Source organism: Oreochromis aureus, linkage group 7 (assembly GCF_013358895.1).
Source record: "Oreochromis aureus strain Israel breed Guangdong linkage group 7, ZZ_aureus, whole genome shotgun sequence".
Lineage (NCBI taxonomy): Eukaryota > Metazoa > Chordata > Actinopteri > Cichliformes > Cichlidae > Oreochromis > Oreochromis aureus.
Window position 1 is genome coordinate 16,005,393 of NC_052948.1, and position 15,827 is coordinate 16,021,219.

Below are 15,827 nucleotides of genomic sequence, written 5' to 3' on the forward strand. Positions count from 1 at the left end.
ATGCCACAAACACCAAACCTTAAGATTACATCCTCTCAACTATTTAACTACCAACTCCAATGCCAGATCGCATCCTTGAATCATCCTCTCCAGTTTGTCCTGCCTGGGCGGGGTGAGCGCGTGTGCCATCCTGGCTCCTATGGCAACCCGATAGATTAGCTCCATCAATATTCACGTTATTAGAAAGCGCGAGGCTTATGGATTAGTGATGTCAGCGCTCAGTGAAAACCAGGGGCAGCTGCGTGCATGTGTGTATTCACCTTGCGCTGTGAGAGGGCTCAGATAGGCTTTCGGGGGAGGTGGGGATCATGCTTTGTCATTGAGGAGCTCAGCAGCAGCAACAGCAGCAGCAGCATTCTCCCACTCCGGCACGTCCGACGCTCAGCATGCTGCATCCTGATGCGCTCCCGTCTGCACTCAACGAGCTTACCTGGATTTACATGCATTTGTCGTTTGGCGCTTTTACATGAGCGTCTGATCGCAGCCGCCGCGTATTCGTTGACGCATCTCAATGTTTGAACCGGAGGAGAGCGGCACGTCCCAAGAGTCAGATAAGATACGACCCGTCCTGCGGACCTCCCCCGTCACTGTTTTTGCCTCCAGCGGCACCCCGAGTGTGTGAGATTCATGATTCATCCCCCCGCTTTCACGGGCTGTCCTTAGAGCGCAACCTCTTCTGCTTCTTCCAAATGGAGAGATTCCAGTCCTCCATGCGCAAACGGCTCTACAGTTTGCCGCAAAACATTGGGCAAAAGCCCTTTGTGACTGACGAAGGGGAGAACGGCGACAAGGACACTAAAAGGAAAAGTATCGGGCTCAAACATTTGTCCTCTCTGTCTCCCGCGAGCAGTTGCAAGAGCATCGGGGAGGCCAGGGTCGAAGACTTTGAGAGGGACGTCACCGTGAAGACCAACTTGAATGGGGACTGCCGCTTTTTTAGGGGCAGCATCTCTTCCATCTCCGGACGGCATCCCCCCGGGTCAGATTTGGCGGAGCAGAGGCGCCTCATCCCCGAGGCTGATGCTGGAGTCAACGAGAGTTTCCCCGGTGAGCACGGCCCCGGGGCCCTGCAGCGGGCAACGGGTGGGCTGACCGGCATAGTGGGGCAACCGTCACTGTTTGACCAGTCAACTTTCATCAAGTTGGAGGGCACCGAGCAAATAATACCCGAAGATGAGCGTCTCTACCAGGCTGGCTTCATGCACCGGCAGTTTGGGGCGATGCTCCAGCCGGGAGTCAACAAGTTCTCCCTGCGGATGTTGGGCAGTGAGAGGGCCGTGGAACACGAGAGGGAACGCGTGAAGTCTGCAGGCTTCTGGATAATCCACCCCTACAGTGATTTTAGGTAATTTCTGTGCAGAAATCCCTTTTCTTTTTCTTTTTTTTTCAAATCGCAAATAGTTGTGTCCTACAACGAAGTGCTGCAGTGATCCTATCACACATTAAAGGCTCATTTGGCCTGCGCATGCGTTAAAACTAATAATTTAAAAACTGCCTGGAATGAATGAGCCATGAAATGTATTAAGGATATAAACAATAATCCCCGTGCATGCCTTTCTGTAACTATAGTGGCCATATTAGCAGCACGATAATCAGGAGTGTAAGGCTGTGCAGAACAGGTAGATCATTAGCTAAATGTGCCTCAGTAGCCCACCTTGAGCAGATAAATGGCTTAACGTGTGCAAATGGACATTTTTAAAAGCGTTGTCTACATTTTTTGCAGGGAAACGTGGTTATATCGTGCATATGCAGGATATAAGTCCTTTTGCTTTGGTTGGCCCAGTGTGTGCGTGTGTGTCCATGGTGTCATCAGGTTATGTAGAACTTAATTAACTCTTTGCACCTTCTGCATGTATGTGCAACAAACTAAGCCAACCACAGTTAACAAATTTCCCAGCCATGCTGCATTATTTCATTGCACACCAGTATTCTGGCTAGGTCCACCACCAAAAGATTTTCCCGGCATTTAACCTTAATGCTCACTGTCATCATATTTTTCATCAGTCAGCTGTATGCCGATGTGTGCCACTGCAGTTTTTTCCACTCATCTGAATTACACTTTTTTTTTGTTATCATTTAGCCAGGGCAATGGATTACAGAGTGCAGCAGGGGCTTGGAAATGGGGTAATCAAAATAGGGTAACATGACCATTCAAGATATTAGAAGCACACATCAGTGGGAGATTATTACAGCACAATTAGTCTAATGGAGCAGAGATGGTGTGGACGGGGAGGGGACATGCCACAAAAACGCAGAGAGAGAGAGAGAGAGAGAGAGAGAGCGACACACACACACACACACACACAGAAAGAAAGAAAGAGAGATTGAAATGAAAATGGTGTGTTGTGAGGAATCAGGACGGCCAGCTGTTAACTCCGTGTGTGAGGTACGAGGTGTTGTTACTTTATGCTCACTTTGGGTCGCAGTGCGAGCAGGAGAGACATTTTTAGTGCTTGGCATGGGTCTCATAAGGTGAACGCTTTATCCCGCAGATCCCATTTTAAGTTACAGATGCCTTTTGCAGCACCAGAGATTATTCTGAGATTTTGTGGCAATCCAGCAAAGAGGCAGCTCCGCTCCCTGCTTGTGAGCTGACATACTGTGCGCATCCATGACCGTCAGCAAGGCATTGTATAACCCATGTACGGTTTCCTGTTATCTTCCTATAGGCACACACAATCTGATGTTTTTATCAAGTAACTGCTCGTTTTTTTTTTCATTCTAAAGCTTTCTAAGGATACAGCAGCAGACACACTGAACTGGCACACTGCAAAAATATGGTTAATATGATTGCTGGTGGGCCTGAGCCACAGTACAGGTGTGTGTTAAGCCACTGAGCTGCATGCAGGCTGTTGTGTTTCAGCTGCACTCTGGCAGCAAGAGATAAGTATCTCTAGTACAAATGTGATCCCTTTTTCAGCTGTCCTGATTGATCTAAGCTCCTTTCACCATTTTAAGCCTTTTTGTGTTCACTTTGCTTGTAACTCCCCTCTCTTTTTTGCTCTCATGCTCTTTAACGTAGTTGCACTCTGACCTCAATAGTGCAAGATTTTGTCTCTGGACCAGTCGAGGTCCACAGACCGTACAACCAGCAGCTTTGTTTCGATGGTAACATCAGATTACACCAGCCAGTTGTCTGTTTTGTGGACTGAATTCTGCGCGCACAGGCAGCCGATATGCCAGCAGGGTGGTCAGCAATGTACCGTCCCCTGCAGACCTTTTTTAAAAAAATTAATAAATAAATAAATGAATAAATAAATAAATAAAATTATCCAGCTGTTCCAGCGCTCTGCAGCACAGTGACGTTTGCAGAGCAGTAATGCTAACTACTCAACATCTGGCTGATGGGCGCTGACTTCTGGAGATGACATGGATTCCCAGGAGATAACGGTGGATTTAGCCAGAGAGAGGAAGCGCAATTAGGACCAGTGTGTCACTGCAGAGACAACGGGCAGATGTCGAGAGAAATGCAAATTCTTTGTTTGGCAGAGAACAACAGAAAGCTGATTAGAACAAATGGCCACCGTGCCCTCACTGGTTTCTGAATTTTGGCACATGTGACTGTGAACGTTTTGGGTGTAAGTAAACTAGAAGAGGTAGAAATGCATTCACCTGTTCAGATTCCTCTGCCTCTTTCCACCGTGTTGTCTTCATTCGACTCCAGAATGTTTTCCATCACCAGTAACACAATGCAGCACCTGTAACTCATCACAACAGCAAACCACTGGGAGGTATCACCTCAAAAAGCAAATATTACATATAATATTGTGGTGAAACTGGCATGGATCAAACAGTGACGCTCTGAATGACTACTGCATCCTTTGCACAAAAAAAGAAAAAATGTATAAAGAAAAAGCATAATTAAGTTGTAAGAAAATGCAATTCGGGTTACCTTTGAAAACAAAGGTATCGCTTAAAGAGAAAATTAAGTAAGAAAATAAATAAATACATAAGCTAATTAGAAGCTCAGATTCTGTATATTTTAATATTTATGAATGTATAACTTTACACTTTTTAAAAGAAAAAATTATTTTGGCATGCTTGAGCCTCCATATCTTTTCTTTTCCCCCCCAGTCGTGGAGAAAACGCTAAAGTTTTAAATATACCTGCTGATGAGATGATGAGGTATTTGGTTTCTTAACCTCCAGCTGGTGTGCGGTTTTTGCTGACCCTGCATGTTTGTCATGTGATCAGTTGTTCATTTGTTTATGTTTTGTTTTTTGACACGACTCACTCATGAACTGTCACATGTATGGTTTCTCATCTGGCATTCACGCTCACCACATCTTACACTCTCTTTGTGTGGATGAGTTGCACATTACTGTGTGACTCTGACAAATGGAGAAAGCTGGATTAAAAAGAATGAGTACATCAAACAGCTGGGAAACATAAATCAAGAGTCAGAATAGCTTACAGTGAACTCCAATTAGCCATATTTCTCAATTTCATAAGAACATTTGCTAAATAAATGTTTTCTCCTTTGTGTGTAAATGACTAGTAACAGACAATCTAAGCAGTTTTCGATGAAACTGAAGATATTGCTGCTGCTACTTTTGAAAATCAATATGTATTCATGAGTAATTCAAATGAATTCCTAATAACCAGTGTCACTCTTTTCCCATTTGGCCCAGTCTTTAACTGAATCAGAGAATGATTCTTTGCTTGTTTACATTGTTTCTGCTCATTTGGACACAGATCTGCTGGGTTTTCGGACCGTGTGAAACAGCGAGATTAATTTCTATAAGTAGCCAGAATCACTTTGAATCTGGAGCACATACTCACACATACTTGTGTTAAGTGTTTTGTGTAAACTAAGCAGCGAACACTGATTGGCTTTGAATTGATGAAATGTTCCCACGGGTCGTCCCTGTTTGTTGTTGTTTTAATACAAAGTGCAAACAGATGCGTTTTTATTGCCAGTTATTCTGTCCAATTTTTTTCTTAACTGAAGGCAAAAAATGCTCATTTTGAATTTTCAAATCCACAAGCGGGTTATTCCTATTTCTTTGGTCACCCAGAAACATTTCATTTACATCAGTTTTCATTTGTTTAGCTCGGCTCTTATGACAAAGGTATGACATTTGCAATCAGGTTTTCTGCCGTGCTGAGATTTAATACCAGCATGTGTTTATTTAGATTCTGTTTTTAAACTAAATTAGTAACCGAATTGCATCGCATTTATGAGCTCCTACTATAATTGCTTTTCTTGGCCTGTTGTCATTGTTACTGCAAGTTTACTTTTCTAATGAAACTAGGTCATTTAGCAGAGACCACAACTAACACCGACAACCTAATATCATATGATAAATTAAATTAAATTTTATCAAAAGAAAAGAGGAAAGGCAACACATGAATTTGTACCTTTCACCAAAATGTTCTCGCCTCTAAATCTTTATTTTTCTGTGTATTATATCTACAATGTAACTTTGGTAACCCCAGAGAAGTTTTAGTCAGACCTAGAGGAGACTGTACCCTCTGTTTACATCAAATAAGAAGAAATAAGCCATTTCTGTGCCGTAATGACGCTGGGCTGCTGTGGTTTATGGTGTGAGTCATATCCAACTGTCCATCTTTCAGGTTCTACTGGGATCTGACAATGCTGCTGTTGATGGTGGGGAACCTCATCATCATCCCCGTGGGCATCACCTTCTTTAAGGACGAGCACACGCCGCCCTGGATAGTCTTTAACGTCGTGTCGGACACCTTCTTCCTCATGGACCTGGTCCTCAACTTCCGCACGGGCATCGTCAAGGAGGACAACACGGAGATCATCCTGGACCCGCATCAGATCAAGATCAAGTACCTGAAGAGCTGGTTCGTGGTGGACTTCGTCTCCTCCATACCCGTGGACTACATCTTTCTTATCGTGGAGACGCGCATCGACTCAGACTTTTACAAGACGGCCCGAGCTCTGAGGATCGTCCGCTTCACAAAGATCCTCAGTCTGCTACGGCTGCTGCGCCTCTCCAGACTCATTCGCTATATCCACCAGTGGGAAGAGGTAGATGAAGATAGCCTCATACTGGCTAGCTTCAAATGACTGGTTGGATATTTAAAAGATTTTGTCACAGTCTAAAACTTATTAGTCGATAAAAAATGAACAAATTCACAGCTTCTAGCTTCTTAAGTGTGAATATTTTTTAAGTCATTCAAGTAGTGGGGCTGATATTTAGTGACTTTCTTACAGTATTTTCCAGATTAATACCTGCAGCATGCTCTCAGATGCTTCTCTCATTTCAAAGGGACCTCTTGTGCTCATTTCCACCTTCATCCTTATATTCCAAGACTCTACTGGAGTAGCTTTGCATGGTTCACAGTTCAAAAGTAATCATTGTCTACCAGTCAGCCAGTTTATCAGTTCATCCTCTGCCTGACACAAACTATTTTAGATCCTCTCACTTTAAGCCAGCTTTCCTCTCATTGGCTGTCTCTTGCCAACAGAAGGTTTGAAGAGCAGCAGGATGAAGGAGGAGTATATTAAGGCAGAAAAAACTCAATCTGAAACCAAGCGTTTGCAGCTGCCTGAAGCCTGATCTCATTTTTTGAAACTTTCTCCATGTTTAATGTGCACATCCATCTTTTTAACAGCACAGGTTCCCCTTTAGGCACCGTGCATACTAAGGTTTTTCTCTCATTAACAGATTTCTTACACTTTCGCTCTGTATGCGGAAAAAAAAGAAGTGCTGCTACAGAGTTAATTTGTTGGCTCTGCGTTTAAACACACTTACACACAGTCAGCTTACTCAATAAGAGATATTATCCCGCATTATTGTTTTTTTATATGTTCCATCCCCATCAGCCATTAACGTTACAGATGGTTGCTCTGAAATAGCCTCTGGTAGTCTATAGAAGATTAAGTGTGGTTCGGTATAGTTCGCTTGCATCCATCAACACCATCATCGCGGTTCCTCCTGTTTATTTCAAATCCTCTGTTTGCGTGCATGGGTGTTAACATTTTATAGAAGAGATAGGAGTGTTTTATTATCTCTCTTTTTTTTTCTCTCTCCCCCTAATTCTGAAAATCTGTGTCACAGGTTTTCCACATGACATACGACCTTGCCAGCGCCATGGTGCGTATCATGAACCTGATTGGTATGATGCTGCTGCTGTGTCACTGGGATGGCTGTCTGCAGTTTCTGGTTCCCATGCTGCAAGACTTCCCCCCAGACTGCTGGGTCACCAGGAACAAGATGGTGGTAAGTGGATTATTTATGAGTCAGACAGCCTCCAAAATGTGTTCCTCCCGAAAACACGACGAACCACATGCAGACATTTATCTATAAGCTTCATTAGTTATCGGTTTGAGAGCACAGATTAAATTAACAGGTAGCGCGTTTAATCTTCATATCCAGTTTTCAGTCACACGTTTTCCAATAAACATTTTGCAAAAATAGGATGTTTTTTGTTTATTTGCAAAGCTGTTAACACCTCCTGAAGAAGATGCTGCTGTTTAGGCATATAAACTATGAAAAGGTCATCCACCACCAAAGCCAGTGCTTTATTTTGCTGTTTTAGTTTTTAAATAATCTGCATCTACATCATTAATTTATTTCTTTTTCTTTCTTTTTTTGCACAATCTTGTTGACAGACCACCAAAGGATAATGAAAAATTTCACACGGGCAACATTAGAATTGTTGGAGCTGCTTTACAATAAGTTTTTTGTTTTAAATTATCGCATTACAGCAGGTAGAGCAGAAACTGAAACAGGCCTACCCATAAATGATGTTTTGTAACAGCTGGGACATACATCTGTGTTCACGTCCATAAGCTCAGATTAAGCTGATTTAGACGTGATGTACGATGGCTCCGTAATGTAGTGGTTTACACATTCAGGAGAGGCATCCGGTGGAAAAATCTACCAAATCAAATATTTCCTGAGCGGCTGGTCGTAGATAGCCGTACGCTTTATCTCTCCTCCTCCGCATCACTTTCAGAATGACACCTGGGGTCAGCAGTACTCCTACGCCCTGTTCAAGGCCATGAGTCACATGCTGTGTATCGGGTATGGCCTGTACCCTCCTATTGGCATGGCTGACGTGTGGCTCACTATCCTCAGCATGATTGTGGGCGCCACCTGCTTTGCCATGTTTGTGGGGCATGCGACTGCACTCATTCAGTCTCTGGACTCCTCCAGGAGGCAGTACCAAGAAAAGGTGGGTGTTTGCTGAAAAATCATCCACAGTTTTACTTCTGCTATAACACTTCTGTTCCACTACATTTCACAGGGTAAGATTATTTAACTGTTTCACTTATTACATTATCAAATTATGAAGTGACAGAAAAAATTATCATCAGTTTATAAAATGTGCTGTTTTAGGTTAAACTGCCAGCTATAATTTTTTTTAAGTTCGCTCCAGCTTAAATAGGGCCTTTAGTTACTTATACCTTATTTATAATGAGTGGCTACAGCAGTCTGAAGCCTGCGATTTTGAGTCAGAGGGATTACTTGCACATATGCTGACCTCATTACTTCAACTGTGGCCACATTTAATATGAGTATTTTGCATATACATATATATATATGTATATGAACAACAATAAGCTTTAAAGGCAGATTACAACTGTAAGATGTGCATCACCTTAAAAAATAAAAAATATGAATACTATACTATAATATTATTATTATTTGATATCATATATTATTAGATGCAGGAGAGGAGCTTTTTTTCTGTGTGATGTATTTTAATCTGTACATCTACCTAAGTACGATTTTTAATGCAGGATTTCTATTTTATATTTCAATATTGCTGCTTTTCACTAAGTGACAGATCATGAAGGGGAGAGTAAACCCATTTTTTTTGTTTGCAAAAACATGTTTTACACACCTGCGTAAAGCTGCCGTTAACTTTTCGTCGGAGAATATGGGAAAGGACAGACGAACTGCAGCATGACACAAAAAAGACAGACATGGCAGTGCATTATCAAAAGCAGAGCTGACACTTACAGCTGGATTTACCATGCATAGTCAGGGTACATGGACCATATTTGGTGCTTTGCTGCTAGAGTACACTGCTGAAGGACACAGTAGTTAATGTTATTAGCTGCAGCCTGCAGAGCACAACTGTAATTGTCAGATGGGGCAGAGTCACAACATTGCACTGTGGGCAGGTTTCACAGATGGCCTGACAGTTGACTGTTAAAATAATGAGACACATTATATTCCTACCTCTGAGCCAACACATCAATCAGTGTAATATATTCATTTTGACATGACTTTGCATTTTGTCTCACGGTTACGTTACATTACATTTGCAGCCTTCTGTTACTCTAATCAACATGAATATATATATATACATTTTTTAAAATCATGTTAATAAGTGTTCTCTTTGTGTTTTTCATAGTACAAACAAGTGGAGCAGTACATGTCCTTCCACAAGCTTCCTGCTGACATGCGTCAGAGGATCCACGACTACTACGAACACCGGTATCAGGGCAAGATGTTTGACGAGGAGAGCATACTGGAGGAACTGAATGAACCGCTGAGAGAGGTCAGCCATCAACAGATGATTTTTAAATAATATACATTATGCAAACAATGTGTAAATGCTTAAAGACAACATAAAGTTGTTATTTGTGCTCTTAATCATTTACTGTCCGTTTAATATAACCCTTAAGTAAAGTCTGGTGTAAAAAAACCAGATGATTCTTGACAAATACATTTTTTATTCTTATATAAGCGTACAGCTACATTATTCTGACCTGTAGGCTATTTTTTAGCGTTTCTTTAATTCTTCTAAAATTTTTTATTGTCATTATTTTATTTTGCAAACGTTTTCTTGTCGTCAGCAGCAAATGTACAAGTACATGACATGAGCAACCTTGTTCTTAATGGTGTACAGTTAATTATGTAATCTAATATGGCTGTGTTACTTTGACAATGTTAATAGTCATGTAATCTGATAAGTAATGGCTTGAAGAGGACGGGGGACCTCATTAAAAGAGCATTAAGAGCATTAAGCTGTTAGCCCCCCTGCTTTTATCATGACTGAAATTTGCTTTTGAAGGCATTGCATTAGCAAAAAGAAAAAAAAAATGTAAAAAGTGAACTTTTTTTCTCCTTCCTGCAGGAGATCATCAACTTTAACTGTCGCAAACTGGTCGCCTCCATGCCCCTGTTCGCCAACGCTGATCCCAACTTCGTCACCTCCATGCTGACCAAACTACGCTTTGAGGTCTTCCAGCCGGGCGACTACATCATCAGGGAGGGGACCATCGGCAAGAAGATGTACTTCATCCAGCACGGCGTTGTCAGCGTCCTGACCAAGAACAGCAAAGACACCAAGTTGTCCGATGGCTCTTATTTTGGAGGTGAAGTCGGCTGCGCTGCATGCTAATATGTTCTGTAGTGGACAGTGGGTCAGTTTGAATGCATGTGAAGGAGTGGTGATTGTATGATTTGTTTTGATTTATTTGGCTCAGGCACTCGGCAGATTAACTTCCCCGACTATTACAGCTGGGAAAAATCGTCCACATCATCTCCTTAAAAGCGCTCGGGACTAAGAGGGGCAGAGCTTTGCGATCTTTGATTCCATCTGTGGGGTTTTCCCCTTTTTGTTACACCATATTTAAAGCTGAAATCCAGAATTTTTCCTCTCGGTTATGTTTTCTCAACCTGCTGTTGTCTGTTCCATCTGTGCACCAAAGTGAAATGTCATCATTAAATGTCAACTACGAAGCATAAAACTCTTAATTCTGTTCAGATTTTTTTCGGCAGAAGTATTAAGCGAGGAAAGGAAAAAAAAGCAGCTACATTAAACGTTTCATAGTCACGCATTTATTTGGAGTAAAACAGTCAGGGCAAAAACAATTTGGCTTCAAGTTATTCCCCTACATCTAAAAACACAAAGAAATGTTAAAATAATAAACTAGGACAGAAAACATCTAAAACCAACACAAGATGAAAAGAAATCCCATGATGTAAAGTGTAATAAATTCAAGAAAGTGACAGAATAGGGCGGAGAGAGATGGAGAGAGACAGAGTATGTGTGTGTGTGTGTATTTGTGTGTCTATATCCTCAATATGTCTGTCCTGAAAAATATGCCTCTTTTTTTCCTCCTGTTTTTTTTTAATGGCGCATTATTTTATTTTTCTGATCTGGCACGACAGATGAGGTCAGAACAAACTGTAAGCTGCAGAAATTGCATTAAGTGCTCCATCTGTGGAGTTCAGAGGCATCAGCCTTTTTCATGCTTTATCATCTCATACTAATAATACTATTTTGGACTTTTCTTTTGTGAATGGATCTAAGAAGATAGGAATTCTGTTGCAGCTTGTCACACAACTTCTGAAAGGAGGAGGAGGGTGGGTGGTGGTGGTGGGGGACTCATTATATAACACTTCATAGTAATGCCTTGTATTTAATCCTTGCTGTTAATACCTGCCTTGCACTCTGCGGGACGTCTTTTAAAGAGGTGAAACAAATAATTGAAGTTTTTTTTCTCATCTCTTTCCCTGCAGAGATCTGCCTGCTGACCCGAGGCAGGAGGACTGCCAGCGTGCGGGCAGATAACTACTGTCGGCTGTACTCTCTGTCTGTAGACCACTTCAACGAGGTGCTGGAGGAGTATCCCATGATGAGGAGGGCGTTTGAGACTGTGGCGCTCGACCGACTGGATCGCATAGGTTAGTCCTTAAAGATAAGATAAAACCTATTTACTGGCACCAATTTTATATTATTATCAATAATTCATTTGTTAATTTTAGTGTTGCACTAAAATTAACATCAGTTGGACTTTATATCTGTTATTAGTGGTGGCGTGGATGTAGGCACGTATTTAAGCACAGCGGCTAACAAAAGCCAAGAATAGAAAACAGGGTATAATAATAATATTGAAATGTAAGAGTGTCACATTAATCCATGATCTTTAGACTTTACTAATTAATCTTATGAATGGAAAACAGTTTAGAGTCACTTTCCTGGGTACACCTTGCTAAGGTCGGGTTGGACCCCCTTTTCCTTTGGAAGTCTTAATTCTTTGTAGCACAGATTCAACAAGGTACTGGAAACATTCCTCAGAGGTTTTGGTCCATATTAACATCACAGCATCACACAATTGCTGCTGATTTGTAAGCTGCACATCCATGATGCGAGTCTCTGGTTCCACTATGTCACAAAGGTGCTCTGTACTAAAGAGCCCGAAGTGTGCCAAGAAAATATCCCACTCACCGGCATCCGGAACTGATCATACAATGCAGGATGGAGCCAGGCTTCCATGCTGTTTACACCTACCATTCCAATGTCATAGCAGAAATTGACAGTCATCTGACCAGACAACTTTTCTACAGTCTTCCATTGTCCAATTTTGGTGTGAACAGTAACCTCAGCTTCCTGTTTTTAATTAACAAAGACGTAACCCATCTGCTTCAAGGTCCAAAGTGTTATGCATTCAGAGATGCTCTTTGGTTGTGACACGTGGTTATCATCAGCTTGAAGCAGTCTGGCTGTTCTCCTCTGACCTCTGACATCAACAAGAACTGCTTCTCACTGGACATTTAGTCTTTTTATCGGCCCATTTTCTGTAAACCCTAGAGATGGTTGTGTGGGAAAATCCCAGTAGATCAGCAGTTTCTGAAACACTGAGACCGGCTTAGGCAACAACAACCATGCAAGATTAAAAGTCAGCTTTCTTCCCCCATTTTGATGCTCAGTTTGAACTTCAGCAGGTCGTCTTTACAAGGCATCTGTGCCTAAATGTGGTGAGTTGCAGCCATGTGATTGGTTAATTAGATATTTGCATTTTTAAGCAGCTATTCAGGTATACACAATAAAGTGACCAGTGAATTATACTCCAGCAAATCTATAAGCAAGTATTTACTAAGTAAACTAAACTCAAACAGAGTATTTTTTGTGCAGTCTGCAGTTGGATTGGAACCTAAAAGAGATGGTTAGGTCTAAAGAGTGGCATTTTCCTAACTTTCTGATTGCTTCCAGTCTAATCTGGAGACATAATATAATCAGAGAAGGTAGGTTTAAAGGTTCAGGGTAAAAGTAGGTCTGGAAACAGTAAGTTCAACTGAAATATGCTGATCTGCGGAAGAATGACAGTAGATTTTCAGGCCTAGTACATTTTTTTGTGATATCTTTATATACTGTGTATTTATGCAGTATGTTGGTATGTTAGTTAGAAGACAAGGAACATTTCTGGATCATTGTAGATTAACTTTACATAAGCATATTTAACAAACTAGTTTGCAACTTAGTGACTGACTTTACTCCACTGTTTGCTCAGCCATGATGCTCCTCCGCTACATGTGCTACAACCAGTGCTGGGTTACTGTAAACGATGAGACTACACTGTTTAAAGACCCACTGTGACAGAGTGTGAGATTGTAAAGCATGGAAATATATATGACAAAATTTGCACCGTTAAACTGGTAAGCCAATATTGTCAGATAATATCTGTCAAATTGTGAGTGCAGTGTATTAACAGCAGGCTGCATTTTCTAGAGGTATCATTTGCCTTTTTACTCCCATATACGAGAGGAGCTGTGGGAGCTTTTGTGTGCAAAATAAGAAATACATCATTTAAAAGTGTTTGCATTGCATGGACGCACTATTGATGAATATATTTTTGAGTTATACAATCATATTTAATTCTTCCTCTTCAGCGTATGGTGCTGATGTGATGTCTAAGGATGTCATTTGTGAAAAAAGGGGAGGGGCTAAAAGTGCATCACGGCCTTTTTTTCTCTTTTCTTAACAGGGAAGAGGAACTCTGTTCTTCAGCACAAAGTTCAGCATCACCAAAGTTCTGGCACACTAAACCTTCATGAGAGTGAGATCATCCAAAGAATAGTGCAACACGACCGCGACATGGCCCAGTGCACTCAGCTGAACCAAACCAGCACTGCGCCGAGTATAAACCGTCCGCCTGCTCCTCCGTCACCCACCCCGGTCATCTGGGCCCCGCTGGTTCAGGCTCCGCTCCAGGCTGCGGCTGCCACCACCCCACTTGCTATGGCCTTGGCCCACCAGTCCCAGCTTCCTCCAATCCTCTTCCACCATCCTCTGGTGCCACGTCCCGGCTCTGTGAAGGACCCGTCCAGCCATTCAAAGAGAGTACATGTTGGAGCCAGCGCCTCCAGTAGCTGTGGTTCAGGGCCCAATTCTCCCGCTAGCTCTGCCAACCTTAGATCTGAGGTTGAGACTGCCACACTAGCATTCCCCAGGACACAGCAACTCTCCAGTGGGCCGTTGTCACCCACACTGACGTCTCAGCCCATCTTCACCAGCAGCCTGCAGCCCCTCGCCCCTCTGCACACACACCAGCCTCTGCTCCATCCTCCCCACTCTGGCATGGCGTCGGTGTTTCCCATCAGCCAGGCCACCGTCTCCTACACCTGCTCCGCTCAGCTCCACTCCCAGCCGTTTCACGGTGCTATGACCACCCCACCACGACCGATAGGTTTACTCCAACAGGGGGCACCAGGGAGGCTAGCAGGGAGATTCCCGGCCCCCTCAGCCGCCACGTTAACCCCTCTTATTTCAAGCTCAGTCGGCCCCATACTGAGCCAATTGCAGCAAACCTCCCACATCACCTCACAGCAGGTGGGGTCCAGCAGTGACAGAGCAAGCAGGAGAACCAGTGGCCTGAACCTCCCACATTTTCCCTTCATCACCAACACCCAATCCTCCGCTGGATTTAATCAGCCAGTGTCTGCAGTCGGAGCCGGGGCCGCAGCCTCTCTGGCCCAGCACAGCCTGGCAGGACTCCAGTCTGTTTTCCTCCCGCAGGTTCTCCCAGAGCACTCAGCCCTCGCCTCCCTGGCCCAGTATGGCTCTGCAGAGGCCTCGCCTTGCTACACGCCTCCTGTCCACAGTCCCAGCGTCCAGAGCCCCGTGAGGGGAAGGACAGTATGCCAGAGTGAGCTCCCCAGCACCGCGGACTCTCATAGTCCTCTAACCCTTCAGACCTCATGCCCTGCCAGGGTGGCCTGTACCCTCAAACAGAGGGCAGAGTCCTCGGTGGATCTCTTTTCCCAGGAAATAAAGACTATCTCAGGCTCTCACAGCTCTATACACCAGGAAAGGCCTTTGGCCATAAGCGGCTCCTCTGAGGGTGTAGCAGGGGCGCCCAGCCCCTTCTCCTCACCGATGGCTGTCAGTAAACCCTACACCCCAATCCCGGGTCAAGCCACTCCTGTCAGTCGGACACATTCAGGGCCTGAGCCTCAGCACCAGTCCGTTGGTTTTCACTCTCCTCCCATTAGATCTCCCGCTAAAATGTTAGAGAAGGAACACAAACAGTCCAAACTCCCGTCCAATTTGTGAGATTTAGACACACCCTCCTTTAATGCCTGAGTGAAGGGAAGATATCCTGGAGCTGGCATCATTTTAACCACTATGTCAAATTTTGAAGTAGGAGGGTGTGCTATTCTAATCAGATTGGAGCTGAGTGGTTTCGTTTTTAACCAGAGTGAACGGATCGAGTTTGATAATGGACAGTGGCAGATATATATTTTTTACAGGATACTGCGTCTTTAAAAATGCTAATAACATCCAAACTGTATTGATGGGTATATGTAACACCTCATGAAAGTATCAATTGTTCCGTGTATTATATTCTAACCGCACTCTGTGATTTGTATTTGTTTAAAACCCCATCGTCCAGGCAATTTGTGTAACCTTTTAGCCACATCCTGTTTAGTTGGAACGTCGTCCACAACCGTATTCAGTTATGATCAAAACCAAAAAAAAAATTGCTGTCCTCTGTTCACATCCTTTCCCACTGCTGAGAGCGTCGTGTGAACGCAGGGTTACTCCGTAAGAGATGTGAGGAGAGACAGACTGTGCACTTTGCTCGTTTCAGAAATAACCTGAAGGCT

At 43.2% G+C, this 15,827-nt stretch overlaps 1 protein-coding gene across 1 annotated transcript; it reads left to right on the forward strand.

Moving 5' to 3' along the window:
• The first annotated feature begins 918 nt into the window (after nucleotides 1-918).
• On the forward strand, nucleotides 919-15,273 carry LOC116332610 (potassium/sodium hyperpolarization-activated cyclic nucleotide-gated channel 3-like). The gene is made up of 9 exons (XM_039614217.1): nucleotides 919-1,047; nucleotides 1,128-1,345; nucleotides 5,578-6,001; nucleotides 7,035-7,196; nucleotides 7,936-8,154; nucleotides 9,343-9,489; nucleotides 10,069-10,309; nucleotides 11,460-11,586; nucleotides 13,713-15,273. The coding sequence occupies exons 1-9, from the start codon at nucleotides 919-921 to the stop codon at nucleotides 15,271-15,273; spliced, it is 3,228 nt and encodes a 1,075-aa protein (XP_039470151.1).
• Nucleotides 15,274-15,827: the final 554 nt, after the last annotated feature.

Coding starts and splice junctions, on each gene's coding strand:
- LOC116332610 (XM_039614217.1), top strand. CDS start 919: ATGGGGACTGCCGCTTTTTTAGGGGCAGCATCTCTTCCATCTCCGGAC. Junction 1,346..5,577: donor CACCCCTACAGTGATTTTAG/GTAATTTCTGTG, acceptor TCCATCTTTCAG/GTTCTACTGGGATCTGACAA. Junction 9,490..10,068: donor TGAATGAACCGCTGAGAGAG/GTCAGCCATCAA, acceptor TCCTTCCTGCAG/GAGATCATCAACTTTAACTG.